General features: G+C 37.1%; 2 protein-coding genes across 13 annotated transcripts in view; both read right to left on the bottom strand.

The window, feature by feature from the left end:
* BIRC6 (baculoviral IAP repeat containing 6) overlaps positions 1–15,791 on the bottom strand; it is a 267,531-nt gene that overhangs the window by 153,544 nt on the left and 98,196 nt on the right. For 10 of the 12 annotated variants that reach the window (XR_012516772.1, XM_039475325.2, XM_074395728.1 and 7 more), the window contains one exon: positions 8,588–8,734. Coding sequence is in view for 11 of the 12 variants with exons in the window: in XM_039475325.2 (XP_039331259.2) it covers positions 8,588–8,734 (147 nt within the window). In the remaining variant the exon portion in view is untranslated. The remainder of the gene's footprint in view (positions 1–8,587; positions 8,735–15,791) is intronic. The other 2 variants (XM_039475342.2, XM_074395726.1) reach the window with 1 other exon arrangement.
* On the bottom strand, positions 8,741–15,788 carry LOC101030931 (ribosomal protein uL30-like). The gene has a single exon (XM_074395735.1). It carries the CDS (start codon positions 10,370–10,372, stop codon positions 9,632–9,634), a length of 741 nt encoding a protein of 246 aa, XP_074251836.1. The 5' UTR covers positions 10,373–15,788; the 3' UTR covers positions 8,741–9,631.

Genomic DNA, 15,791 nt, shown 5'->3' with positions numbered 1-15,791 from the left:
TGAACTCAGAAGGTGGAGGTTGCAGTGAGTCGTGACCCTTCACTGCATTCCAGCATGGGTGATGAAGTGAGACTGTCTCCACAAAAAAAGGGGAGAGGTAGGGAGGGGAGGGACAATCACTCCTCACAGAATATGCATAGTCCCAAAATAAAAATTCACCTGCTCCTTCAAGTGCTCCACACCCAACAACTATTAATTCTAACAGTCAAGGGGAAATTGTTAGATTTTAGCACTAAATCATTCATATCATGCTTGTATTTTGGGGTTATATATAAGGTTTTTAATACTGTGAACATTTACACTTAAATGATTTTAAAATCTAATACCCAAATAATACACGGAAAACTAACTGAATCACTACAAACAGAAGAGGTAGACAACCCAAGGAAAAATAAGCCATCCTGATACTATAGAACTAATCAGAAACCTTCTGCACAATCCGAGTTTTCAATATCCTTTTCTATATTTATATTACAAATGGCCTCAAAAACTCTAGTCATAAAATAATATAGGGCTGGGCCAGGCACAGTGGCTCATACCTGTAATCCCAGCACTTTGGGAGGCCGAGGTAAGCGGATCACCTGAAGTCAGGAGTTCAAGACCAGCCTGGCCAACATGGCAAAACCCCATCTCTAGAAAAATACAAAATCAGCCAGGTGTGGTAGTGGGCTCCTGTAATCCCAGCTACTTGGGAGGCTGAGGCAGGAAAATCTCTTGAACCCGGGAGGTGGAGGTTGGAGCCAAAACTGCGCCACTGCACTACAGCCTGGGCAACAAGAGTGATACTCCTTCTCAAAAATAAATAAAGATATAGGTCTATTAATAGGTATCTAGATATAGATATAGATGTGAGAACAAGACAAAGATAACTACTATTACCATTTCTATTCAACAACATATAGGAAGACCTAGGAAGCACAAAATAACACAAGGAAAAAAACAACAATATAATTAGAAAGAAAAAAGTAAACCTATCAATAGATGACATGATTGCAACACATTAAAAATTCTCTAAGAATCTACAAACTATCTACGAACTACTTTTTTAATAATGTAGTACTGTCACCAGATGTGACAGTAATACGTACAAATCAGTTACAGTTTTATACACAAATAACAAGTGAGTGGAACGTAAGATTCAGAGAAAGATCACTTACCACAACATAACAACTAAATACGTAGGTAAAAATAAGTAAAACTATGCTGAAAACTACAAAGCATAATGAAATAAAAAACTTAAATATACTATAGAATATATACCTCAGTGTGTATTCTGCATTTAAGGAGAAAACACAAACACACACACACACACACACACACACACACACACACACACACACCTGTTAATACATTTAAAAGCTCAATATTAAGATGCCAATTCTCCTAAACTGACTTACATACAGGCCCTAACTTTTAAAAACAATCGTTTTGTACAGAAAATGACAAACTAAATCTAAAATTCAAACAAAAATACAAAAGACCTAGAATAGCAAAGACAATCTTAAAGAAAAAGAATATTCACAGGTTGTACTCACAGGTAGGTAGGTACACACCGAAGAGAACTGAAAACACACATTGACCAAAAAAACAAAAACAAAGAAAAACTTATACAAAAATGTTCACAGCAGCATTAGACATAATAGCCAAAAAGAAAAAATCAACTAAAATGTTCACCCACAGATCAATGTCTCAACAAAATGCAATTATTTTGCCAGAAAAGGTACTATTTACTGACACAGGCTAAATGGATGAAACTTGAAAGTATTATGCTAAGTAGTCACACAAAAAAGGACATATTCTATGAGTCCATTTATATGCAATATTCACGGTAGGCAAATATAAATACAGAAAACTGACTACTGGTTCCCAGGAGATTGGATGGGTTGGCGAAGAAGTGGTGAAAACACTAGTAGATGAGGAGTTTGTTTCTGTAGTGATGGAAATGTTCTAGAATTAGAAAATGGTGATAACTGCATAACACTGTGAATTTTTTTTATTTTTAAATAATTTAGAAAATCAATTTTTTTTTTTTTTTTTTGAGACGGAGTTTCGCTCTTGTTACCCAGGCTGGAGTGCAATGGCACGATCTTGGCTCACTGCAACCTCCGCCTCCTGGATTAAGGCAATTCTCCTGTCTCAGCCTCCTGAGCATCTGGGATTACAGGCATGCGCCACCATGCCCAGCTAATTTTTTATATTTTTAGTAGACGGGGTTTCACCATGTTGACCAGGATGGTCTCGATCTCTTGACCTCGTGATCCAGCCGCCTTGGCCTCCCAAAGTGCTGGGATTACAGGCTTGAGCCACTGTGCCCGGCCTAGAAAATCAATTTTTAAAATCCACCTAAAAAGAACATTGGTGGATTTTTACTATCAGATATAAACACTTAACATAAAGTTACACTAAGACAATAGAAGCTGGGCACAGTGGTTCACACCTGTAACCCCAGCACTTTGGGAGGCCAAGGCCAGCAGATCACTTGAGCTGAGGAGTTTGAGACCAGCTGAGACAACATGGCAAAACCCATCTCTACTAAAAATATAAAAATTATTTGGGAATGGTGGCACACATCTATAATCTCAGCTACTCGGGAGGCTGAGGCTGGAGAATCATTTGAGCCCAATAAGTAAGGCTGTAGTGAGCCAAGACTGCACCACTGCACTTCAGCCTGGGCTACAGAGCAAGACTCTACATCAAAAAAAAAAAAGATAATAGAGTATTAATAAAAGGCCAAATAAATGACCAGTGAAACTGAAACAGACCTATACATATATGAGATGCTTACTAGAGGCAACACTGCAATAAAGTGGGAGAAGGGTAGTTTTCCCATAAATGATTAGATACCAGAAGATAGAATATTTAAAAAGATGGATTAGAAGAAAATATCCATAATAATTAAAATCAGTTATGATCATGAGGAGATATAATGTATATAAAAATGAAGAGTCAAAAAGAGAGGAAAGGCCGGTCAAAGAGGTTCACATCTGTAATCCCAGCATTTTGGCAGGCCAAGGCAGACAGATCACCTGAGAGAGAGGTCAGGAGTTTGAGACCAGCCTGACGAACATGGTGAAACCCCATCTCTAACAAAAATACAAAAATTGGAAGGGCACGGTGGCCCACGCCTGCAATCCCAGCACTTTGAGAGGACAAGGTGGGCAGATCACGAGGTCATGAGATCAAGACCATCCTGGCCAACATGGTGAAACACCATCTCTACTAAAAATACAAAAATTAACTGGATGTATGGCGCACACCTGTAGTCCCAGCTACTCAGGAGGCTGAGGCAGGAAAATCGGTTGAACCCGGGAGGCGGAGGTCGCGGTGAGCCGGGATCGCACCATTGCACTCCAGTACTTCAAGCTGGGCGACAGAGTAAGACTCCGTCTCCAAAAAGTAAATAAATAAATTAATTAACAAAAATTAGCTGGGCATGGTGGCACATGCCTTTATCCCAGCTACTCAGGAGGCTGGCAGGATAATCCCAGCTACTGGGGAGGCGCAGGTTGCCGTGACCCAAGATGGCACCACTGCACTGCAGCCTGGGAAACATATCAAGACTCTGTCAAAAAAAAAAAGAGAGAGAGAGACAGAGAGAGGAGATAAAATAGAGCAGAAACAATATTTAAAGAGGTAACTGGCTATTTCTCTAAAGCTTTGGAAGATACCATCTCAAACTTCAGGGAGATATCAACTAAAGATTCAAGAAGTCCTATCAATTTGAAGCAGAATAAACACAAATGAAACCACGTGTAGGAACATCATACAAAAATTCTGAAAGCAATAAAAGAGAAGGGCAACCTCAGAAAATTTGAGAAATGACCTTTCAAAAGCAGTAAGACTGACAGATGACGTCTAACAAATACCATGTAAGCTAAAAGACAAGGAAAGATTACCTTTAAATCACTAGTAAAAATAAGTAGTAACTTAGAATCCCTACCAAATTCTTCATTATATTAAGTTTAATCATACACTGAAAATCAGATGACACCACAAAACTGATTGTTAATTTAATTGACAACACTGTTTTCACAATAAATTAGAATTAATTTAGGTGAGTATGATAAAAATGGCATCAGTTATTAGATCTGCTTTGAAGTATTTTGGCAAAGAAAAAAATAGACAAATGTGAAAAAATAATAATGATACTGGAATTCGGATAATGACTATCCTGCTTGTTCATTAGATTATTCATAAAACTTCGAACTTTTTCTCAAAAAACGTAAATGAATGTGTCACCAGTACCTAAGAATAAAAAGAGATCTTAAGAGTATTTTTCAGACCTCAGAAAAAGCATACCAGATAAAAGCTCAATGACAAAGGAATAAAAAGCAATGAAAATGGAATTATGAGGTAAATCCAAGTGAATATTGAATAATAAAATTATACTAATGTATTATGGGAATTAATATATACTTCTAGAATCAAGAATATATATTGTGATCTCAATCATATAATTTCTAAAAGAAGGGTTCAGGGAAAAAATGGAAAAATTGAACAACAAAAAATACAATTAATCCTAAAAATAGAAAATGAGGAAAAAGAAATATGTAACCAATCATCAGGACAATGAGAAATTGAACAGTACATATAAAAAATCATGGTAGACTTAAACAGGAACATATCATTAATTACACTAAATGTAACTGAACTTCTCCCACTGAAAGAGAAAAATACCAGGCTGAATTTTTAATAAATTCAACTACATGCCACTTACAAAAAGTGTATCTAAAACATAAAGAAAACTGAAAAGGTGAGAGTAAAAAGATGGGAAACATATACCATACAACAGCAGCCAAAGAAGGCTAGTGTTAGCTAAGTAAACATCAGACAAGGTAAATACTAGGAGAAAGAGCAAACTTAAGATAAAAAGGTAACTCAAACCAGGTGCAGTGGTGTATGCCTGCAATCCCAGTTACTTGCAAGACAGGGGCAGGGGGATCACTCGAGCCCAAGACCAGCCTGGGCCACATAGCCAAACTCCATCTCAAAAAATAATAATAATAAATAATTCATAATGATCAAAGAATTCCCAAGAAAGACACAACCATTCTAAATTTATACGATGGTCTCGAAATGTATAAAAATCGATGACAAAAAATAAATCTACAGTTTTTTAACATAGTGGCCTAATCAACTAAAAAACAAACAGTTAAAATAACTAATAAAGACAGAGAATTTGAAGAACACAATTAGCAAACTTGACCAAAAGGATATATAGAGAACACTTCACCAACAAGTGCAGAGTTAACACTATTAAGTATGCATGGAATATTTATAGAATTTGACCCTCTACAATCCTCAACAAATTTTGCAAGATCAATAATCTGCGTATTTGACTCCACAGCAATTTAAATAGAAACCAATAGGAGAAAGATTACTCACTTACTGAAGCTGAATATATGAATACCCTATGAAGCAGTTAATCAACTTCCACATTAATATTCAAGACAAAAGTATGTCCAACAGTTCTATTATGTCCACAATGAAACAACTCAAATGTCTGTCACTGGTATAAAAACCAATAGTGGGTATACAAAGTTTGTTTTAATTGGACAACAGAATCCTAAACACCAATGAAAAAGAACCAACTGTCTATATGCAATGATACAGATTAATACAGATTAATATCATAAGTGTAGGATTCAAAAGAAGGCAGACCAAACACACATACATGTGTAATTCTATGTTATACAGACCATCTCAACCACTGTTCAGAAATGCATCATTAAGTGGTTATTCAAAGAAATACACAAAAACCAAGAAGCAATTACTATAAAAGGATGATGTTTACCTTTTGGAGAAAACAGAAGTGGTCACGAAGACACCTTTTGGGGTGCTGAATATGTTCTTTCTTTACTTATCGGTTGTCACACAAACAGTGTGTATCATGATAAATTACTGAGCTATGCAATTATTTTCTGCACTTTTCTCCATAGGTATTTTATTTCATAATATTAATATGTTTCAAAAAAGTAAACAGGAAGATGAAAGACTATCATCATCTTTCATCTCCTTATAATCACTAGTCAGCACTTTGCCTTAACATTTATTAGAAATCTCTCTGTAGGCAGTAGTTTCAATTTGGGTGAAATAGAGAAATGATGGCATGTATATACACAGACTGTAAGGACAAGAAACTGATTCCACTGCTTGCTTTGCGTGGGGAGAAATGGGTAGGGAGTGTGAAGAAATACTTTTTAAAACCTAACCTTTTATCTTTTTTTTTTTTTTTTTTTTTTGAGACGGAGTTTCGCTCTTGTTACCCAGGCTGGAGTGCAATGGCGCGATCTCGGCTCACCGCAACCTCCGCCTCCTGGGTTCAGGCAATTCTCCTGTCTCAGCCTCCTGAGTAGCTGGGATTACAGGCACGTGCCACCATGCCCAGCTAATTTTTTTGTATTTTTAGTAGAGACGGGGTTTCACTATGTTGACCAGGATGGTCTCGATCTCTTGACCTCGTGATCCACCCGCCTCGGCCTCCCAAAGTGCTGGGATTATAGGCTTGAGCCACCGCGCCTGGCCCCCTTTTATCTTTTAAAAATTACATGCCTTGGGCCAGGTTCGGTGGCTCAAGCCTGTAATCCCAGCACTTTGGGAGACAGAGGCAGGTAGATCACGAGGTCAGGAGTTCAAGACCAGCCTGGCCAAGAAGGTGAAACACCGTCTCTACTAAAAATATAAGAAATTAGCTGGGCATGGTGGTGGGAGCCTGTAATTCCAGCTACTCAGAAGGCTGAGACAGAGAATTGATTCAACCCAGCAGGCAGAGGTTGCAGTGAGCTGAGATCATGCCATTGCACTCTGTCTGGGTGACAGAGCAAGACTCCATCTCAAAAAAAAAAAAAAAAATTTATGTGCCTTCTGGGCAGGGAACCGTGGCTCATGCCTGTAATCCCAGCACTTTGGGAGGCCAAGGTGGGCAGATCACAAGGTTAGGAGTTCGAGACCAGTCTGACCAGCATGGCAAAACCCCATCTCTACTAAAAATACAAAAATAAATTAGGCAGGCATGGCAAGTGCCTGTAATCCCAGCTACATGGGAGGTTGAGGCAAGAGAATCACTTGAACTTTGGAGGTAGAGGTTGCAGTGAGTTGATATCATGCCAGTAAACAATAAGAGCAAAAGTCCATCTCAAAAAAAAAAAAAAAAGAAAGAAAACCAATTATGTGCCTTCTAAAAGCATTACTTATTCAAAAACATGAATTTTCTTAAAATGAAAGTCCAGGATACTTAATTTCTTTTTTTTTTTTTTTTAATTTGCGAAGGAGTCTCACAATCTCCACTCACTACAACCTCCACCTCCTGGATTCAAGCAATTCTCCTGCCTCAGCCTCCCAAGTTGCTAGGACTACAGGTTCCCACCACTACACCCAGCTATAATTTTTGTATTTTTAGCAGAGATGAGGTTTCACCATGTTGACCAGGCTTGTCACAAACCAGGATACTTAATTTCAAGACAGTTCCACGAAAGGGCCTGATTTATAATCAAATAATTTTCTGAAAGTTCAAATTTTTTGTCATGGCATGTTTCTATTCTAGCATAAATGTAAAAGTTTCTACAAAATAATTTTAATTGTCCAAGAAAACAAATACAAATTAATTTTGAACTTTCTAGAATCTCCATATGAAAGAAATACTAGGTTTTTATTTAAAAAGCTCATATTCAGCTACATAAAATATGAATTTCACTTCAGTAGTTACTTCCACAATCGGATATATAAGGCAATTCCTAAAGACACTAAAATAAAGAACTGATATATTCTTTTTAAAACTTCTTGCTATTCTGGAATCAGATGCTAAGATTAAATTTTTCATGACTTCTCTAGCATTGTTGTTTTTGATTTTTGTTAAAATGTTGAGACTAAGGTGGTACCCAATTCCACAAAACCACCAGCCGAAGAATCACATCAAGACAATATTCAAACCCTTCAATGACTAATCCAGACAGAAAATCATAAACCAATCTTCTTAATTGAAATACTTCAATTATTTCTGCTGCAATAGCAGTAACTGTAAATAAACACCAATCTTCCTACATGAGGAAGAAAATAAAATCACAGAAAACAAGAAAGAAAATACACAAGTTTCCACTGACTGATGGTCAAAAACTTAATTTTTAAGTCAAGGTATTTATTTAACACACCAAGAACATCACATATTCAACAAACCCAAATAGTGCCTCAAATATTCAAAGTTGTTTTAAACTAGTTGGAAAAAAAGTATTCCCTCTTTACTCATTTCAACCTTCTCAAAACATCATTCAGTAGTAGAAACATGTAGTATATTTTTACTCTTCCTTTTATTTCCATCACAATTGATATTTTTCAAATTAAAACAATTTCTGAAAGTGCATACACATAAAAACAAAATGATTTAAAACAGTGTTCTAAGTGGGTACAGAGTAAGAAAACCTATGAATTGACTTGGAAAAGAAAATAAACGATTTGTATTTCCCCAAAATGTCCCTCCCATAAATAAATTTCCACTTAATAGCAATGAAACATACATAATTATAAATGATGTTTAAATACTTAAATACCACTTTATTACTGCAAAAAGTATATAATAAAAGAAGGTATATACCAGTAAACGTACTTGCATCATCCCTTTCTATTCTGGTTCCATCACTAGTTGACACACAAGTGAAGTGCAGGGGTTCAACTTCCAAAAGTCCAGTGAGAGATGTGAAACTGCCCTCCGCAGCTGTGCAACTACTGACCTTTCCATTTCCTAATGGCAAAAGACAAGTTTGATAATATGTGAAGATAATTTTAAAAAGCAATAGTAATAACAATAATTATAGCTGCAATTTCAATATGAACATACAAATGCATGACTTTTTTTTTTTTTTTTTCCAGAGACAAGTAAACATTTATTTTTGTACCTTTCTTCTTACGTGTATTTCAAGTCTTTCTCACAAGGCCCCAGGAATCACCAGATTCAATTATGTCCCTGGGCTTGTCCACTGCTGCAGGAGTCTTAGGGAGCCATGTACAAATGCTAGAGTTACTCGATTACCAACATTAAACCCTAGGACAAGAGATGCAGCAAAGCAGAACTCCTTCCTCCACGGAATGTGCTGATTTCAGACAAGGCAGCAGCCAATGTAGAACACGCTGGAATTCTTCCTTGGAACTGGACTGTGATGAGAGGTGCTTGCCATGAACATAAGCTACTGCTTTTCTTTTCTTTTTTGAGACAGAGTTTCGCTCATTGCCTAGGCTAGAGTGCAATGGTGCGATCATGGCTCACAGCAACCTCTGCCTCCCGGGTTCAAGAGATTCTCCTGCCTCAGCCTCCCGAGTAGCTGGGGTTACAGGCATGGGCCACCATGCCCGCTAATTTTTGTATTTTCAGTAGAGACAGGGTTCCGCCATGTTGGTCAGGCTGGTCTCGAACTCCTGACCTTAGGTGATCTGCCTTCCTCAGCAGGAGGAAGTACTGGGATTACAGACATGAGCCACCGTGCCTGGCCAGCTACTGTCTTTTCTTTGACCCTTCCTTTCCAGTTTTAAAGATAAAGCAGAAAATAATCTTCTCTGAAGATACTTGATACAAATTCTCCAAACCCAAAAACACATGCTTCCACTTCATTGATAAAAATTTATTGCAGTTCAGCACCTGGTTCTAGTTCAGCTGGCAGATGAGCTGATTGATGCGTTCACCCCGATAGCCAGGTGTGCCCATCTCCTTGAGGAAGCCCACTCTATTTTTGATAGCATGACGGGCCACTGAGAGGTGGAAAGGGCACAAGAACCATGAGATCTCCTGGAAATGCTTCCCTGGGAAGGCAATTTCATGAATGAGGTCTTCCAAGCAAATGACACCAAACTTTCCCAGGTGCTCCTCAGTCACAGTGTTGTCTGTCAGAGGGATGGTCTTATTCTTGACCCTGGCTTGTCCACGTTTCAAAATGAGTTCCCGGACAGACTTCAGATTTGGAAATCCCCAGGTCACATAAGGTTCCACCATACGAAGCATTTTTAGGTTCTGGAGAGTGACTTTTACAAAGACACCACTAAAAATTTTCTTTAGACAAAGTCTTGCAATGGTTCTCTGCACCAGTAAACTCACATCATCAATCTTTTCAATGCGTACAACAAAGGCCAAAGTATGTTTATCTGGCAATTCCAAGGCGTGAGGCTTCACTTCCAGTCGTCTGACACGCACCTTGTCATGTGTCTGCCGCCAGGAATCAGGCAGGAATGATTCCAATCGCTTAAACCTGGGCCCTTTTCCTTTCCTCTGCTCCTTCTTTGCCAAAAGTGCCTGCTTTGCCTGAGTGGCTTTGAGGGCTTGATAAGCCTTCCTCTTTTTCAGGAGATTTTCTGAAACCAAAGGGATTTTTCTTTGCTCTTGCTCTGCCATCTTTCCAGTGTAGCAGCTCCAAATGCATAACTCTTACACAGTGTTTGAATCATGGGCATGGTATTAAAGAAAGCTGACAAAACAGCAGACACCAGTTTCCCTGCTACAAAAGCAGATCTGCATAAAAGGAACTTAGTAGCCTGTCACATTAATAGAAACATGAGTGGTAGTTTCCTATTAACATGAAACCTATATTCAGTAACAAGTGATTTGAATCTCAAATGAAGGAAAAAAGTAGTAAATCAACTACACATATTAGCTATCACCTTATCTGTTGGGTATATGTAAAATCAGATTATGTCAACTGCATAAACATAAGACACAAAACAAAGGACGAACATTTAAAAATATTAACAAAATCTATCTATACACAGTCGCTTGTATTTTGTTCATATTATCAATTTTTTACAATGAAGCACACTACTTCATTATCGTAAAAATAATTTAAGCTAGCATATGTAGTTGTAGCCATTACTACATGACAAATAAAACTACAGCAAGAAGACTGGAGGGGACAACAAAAATGAATTTACAGTGATTGTGTATGCAGTTTAGGAGGGCAAGGATTATATTCGCTACTTTCCCATTTTTTTGGAATTAGCACTCATTTAAACAGAATTCTTTGAAAGACAAAGCAAAATAGAAATCACAGATAAAAAAGAATAGGAGATTTAAAAACTGTCATTAACAGCTGAACGACTATCAAATACAAGCATAAACTGTCATAATCTTGTTTTCCAATGTCTCATTGGGGGTCAGCATAGGACCTGACACATGTTCCAAAAAATATTTATCACACACTTAATACAAGAATTAGGAGGCAGAAAAGCAAAAGGATAGGTTTCAGTCCTTATGAAGATTATATTGTATGTCAGTGGTTATTAGAAATTAAACGATGTAAGGGCCGGGTGCGGTGGCTCAAGCCTGTAATCCCAGCACTTTAGGAGGCCGAGGCGGGTGGATCACGAGGTCAAGAGATCGAGACCATCCTGGTCAACATGGTGAAACCCCGTCTCTACTAATGGTGCAAAAAATTAGCTGAGCATGGTGGCGCGTGCCTGTAATCCCAGCTACTCAGGAGGCTGAGGCAGAAGAATTGCCTGAACCCAGGAGGCGGAGGTTGCGGTGAGCCGAGATCGTGCCATTGCACTCCAGCCTGGGTAACAAGGGCGAAACTCCGTCTCCAAAAAAAAAAAAAAAAAGAAATTAAACGATGTAACTTTTTTTTTTAAGCTGCAAGGTTTTACTTAAGAGATATTTAAAAGACTAATAAGTCAAGGGGAAATCAATTCTAAGTGATGGGGTAATAAAATGTTTCCCTGATGAAATGAGGAGATTCATGGGAAGAATAAGAGTTCTATACATTTGTTCTCTTGAAGTGGGAGAAAAGACATGCAGAAAGAACATGAGCGAAATCTCCACAGTGAAGAAACATGGCACATTTAAGGAACTGAAAGAATATGGCTAGAGGAACAGTTCTCAATTCTAAGATCCCTCTACATATTTTTAAAATATGAAGAACCCTGAAAAGCTTTTGTTCCCATTGTTTTACTAGTATTTACTATAGTAGGTATTTCAAGATGTTTAATTTTAATTATTAATTCATTTAATAATAAACCCATGAAATGTTAAAATGGCATAATTTGATGAAAAGTACTGGTTTTCTAAAGCAAAAATAATTTAGTTTAAAAAGTGACAATGTTTTACTTATTTAAAAATCTCTTTAAAATGTGGAGTATCAGAGGATGGCTGGATTCTCCTACCTGACTCTGCATTCAATGTGTTCCAGTATGTTGTTTTAGGTGAAAAAATCTGGCCCAAATAATATGTAGTTGGACAAAAAATATTTTAACATACTTGCATATTCAAAAACTTGACAAGTGGCAGTTTTTTATTCGTTTGTTTGTTTGTTTTGCAACAGAGTCTTACTCTGTCTCCATGCTGGAGTGCAGTGGTGCAATCTCGGCTCACTGCAACCTTTGCCTCCCGGGTTCAAGTGATTCTTCTGCTTCAGCCTCCTGAGTAACTGGGACTACAGGCATGCCACCATGCCCAGCTAATTTTTCTATTTTTAGTAGAGACAGGGTTTCACCATGTTGGCCAGGATGGTCTCCATCTTTTGATCTTGTGATCTGCCTGCCTCGGCTTTCCAAAGTGCTGGGATTATAGGTGTGAGCCACCAAGCCCAGCGACAAGTGGTAATTTCTTAAAGGTTACAATGTGGTATCTGAAATCTTATCAGTGAACTCCTCAAACTCTGTTACATTAAGATGAACTAATATATCTTTTACTTTTAAGGAATTTTACCCATGCATAATGGTGAAACATCATGCATTTATCAGAAAATATTGGTTCACCAGTGTATACAAATATTCCAAATATTGACACATTATCCAAAATTGGAAAATTATACTCTCTAATGACAGATCTCATCAGAAAAGTCTACATATCAGGAAGCTATCAAGCTCACTATGGGAAAGATGTTTCTCATTCATTTCTCAAAAAACCAACTGCCAAATAATACAGTGTAAACGAGCGTAGTTAGTCTGCCAGTCATTACTGCAAATAAAAACGGCATTCCAAGAAACAAGCAACTACTTCGGCTTGTAACTCAATTGCACATTTCCATGAAACAAGCATGGTACTTTGTCATGCCACAGAAGTACTCTATGTATATTTCTCATTCATCTCAGAATAAAAGATGTATATTCATGGGTTAAAATTTTAATAATTTTTACTGCATCAAGGACATTTTAAAATGACTGACATTTTATTTCAAGTGCACAGTAAATAACATCATGCTTTTTCACAATCAATACAAATGTCAATGAAGTCAAAAAGACAAATTACATCATTCTACTATCATGAAAATAGTTATGGCCATATATGTCCCCTAAATAATCTCAGTAACTGTTTGGCGGTCTATTGAACACACTTTGAGAATCACAGGGCTAAACAAGACTAAACGAGACAATGACACAAGATAAAATGGCAAGGAAAAGAGAGCCAAATCATATAGGATATAGGATTTTATATCCTGTATTAGAAACTGCAAACTTCAGAAAATGGGAAGAAATGAAAAGTATTCTGACGAGAAAGGTAAAGTACTTGAAAGATCACACACAATGCAATGTGAAGAAAGTACTGAAGTGGGACAAAAACAGAGGTAGGTAGACCAGTGTGAAAGCTACTATTGTAGTCTGGGTTCAAGTTGACTGTAACTTACACTGTAATCTTGTGATGATGGGAGGTAAGAAAGTGAACAAACTTGGAATACAGTCAGCTCTCTTTATCTGTGGGTTTGGCATGTATGGATTCAACTAACTACAGACAGAAAATATTCAAGGGGAAAAATGAATGGCTGAGTCTGTACCGAACATGTACAGTCTTTTTTTCTTGTCATTATTCCCTAAACAATATAGTATAACAACTACTCCCATACCATTAACATTGCATTAGGTATTCTAAGTGATGTAAGAAATGCACTACAGCTGTTTTTTTAAGGGACTTGAGTATTTACAGACTTTGTTTTCTGTGAGGAGTCCTGGCACCAATTCCCCATGGATAGAGTGGAACAAATGTATACACTGGTGAAAAAATGGGTGCCATATGGTGATACTCTCAATGTGGGTAATAAGAAAGATACAGGTATCAAGGATGACACTCACATTTCTGTCTTGTGCCACTGATGCCATTAACCACCAACCCCCTCAAAAAAAAAAAAAATGCTGTAGAGGAACTGATAATGAGGAATAACATGAGGAGACATTAATGTGGAGACATAACATGATTTCTAAATCCCTTATTCTGAGTCTTCTTTACTCAGTTGCAAACTTGACTACCTCAGAGCTTAGAACGAACCTTACAGAGTTTCCCTTACACTTTCACCCTAACAAATTTAACTGTTTCTTCTGGTATACTGAAGGCACCTGTATCTCTAGTTCTAGCCTCTCCTCTTAGTTCCAAAAATAAACTGTAATGACCTAATTGATGTATCACTTGAATAGAAAAGACAGAAAATGGTAGGACAGGCATAAGGCAATTAGAGCCTAAGTCATCAAATAGAGCAATAACAAATATATTCAAGGCAGCATAAGCAATTAAAAAGCACGTGACACACCGGTACGTGTAGTATCATCCTTCATTAGAAACTGTATTAACGAACATGGGCCACAAACAAGTTTAAATAACTAAACATCCAGTTAACAACAGTAACCTAAGAGTGTAGAAAGGTTAGGGTTTTGGCATTTTACAGTTCAATTTTATTTCTGTATTTGATTTTTTTATTTTGCTTTTTTTACATCTCCTAAGTTACTTTTCAACAAAACTGAATTTCTCTCTCAAAGTTTACCAAAATGTTATTACGTTAATCTGTTTGCAATTTTCTAACATTTTTGGTTTCCTAACAATACTTGGAATACGTGCGATTAGATGGAAGAAAAAAATAAAATAGTCACTGTTTTATCTAACAAAAATAAACAGCAAATTTTAGCACTTAAAAAGATTATACATCTTACTGAGGAGAGTACCCATTAAAAAAAGAAAGAAAAAGATTATGCAAATAGTGTTATGGATACATCCAAAAAACATTCTTCAGAAATTATAGAAGGATATATGTAATGTATACAAAGTTTACCTCAAGAAAGTGATAGATGCAGAAAATTATCTTTTTTTTTTTTTTTTTTTTTTTTTTTGAGACGGAGTTTCGCTCTTGTTACCCAGGCTGGAGTGCAATGGCACGATCTCGGCTCACCGCAACCTCCGCCTCCTGGGCTCAGGCAATTCTCCTGCCTCAGCCTCCTAAGTATCCGGGATTACAGGCACACGCCACCATGCCCAGCTAGTTTTATTGTATTTTTAGTAGAGACGGGGTTTCACCATGTTGACCAGGATGGTCTCGATCTTTCGACCTCGTGATCCACCCGCCTCGGCCTCCCAAAGTGCTGGGATTACAGGCTTGAGCCACCGCGCCCGGCAGAAAATTATCTTTTGTTTGTGCATCCTTACCTATTACAGTAAGTATTTGTTACTAATTTGTTTTAGAAATAAGAAATGTTTTTTAACTTTACAGAGATGGCAAAGGCACATCAAATAAAACTGAAAAGGCTACAACAAATAAATAAAATTTTAAAGAGTCTCTTATAAGCATGAAAATCACACTGAAATGAAATGAATAACAAAAGCAAAAAATCAAAGTCACAACCCTTTCAAGTATGACTTTAACATACTGGAATTTTCTGGAGGGGGAAAGACGAAGTTAAAACCTTCCAGCAAACATTTTAACGATTCAGATGTTAAGTTCTAAGGAATTTTAGTTTTCTAAATACATACAAATACATAAGTGACTACAATCTATTAAGTCAAATGGCAACTTAAATCCAAGATACAACATTCAGAATTTCCTTTAATAAAAGAAATC

This window comes from Saimiri boliviensis, chromosome 1, assembly GCF_048565385.1.
Source record: "Saimiri boliviensis isolate mSaiBol1 chromosome 1, mSaiBol1.pri, whole genome shotgun sequence".
Taxonomy (NCBI): Eukaryota; Metazoa; Chordata; class Mammalia; order Primates; family Cebidae; genus Saimiri; species Saimiri boliviensis.
This window is presented reverse-complemented; position numbering and strand designations above follow the sequence as displayed.

Excerpts from the sequence above, each read along its gene's own strand:
- LOC101030931 (XM_074395735.1), bottom strand. The coding sequence starts at position 10,372 with ATGGCAGAGCAAGAGCAAAGAAAAATCCCTTTGGTTTCAGAAAATCTC.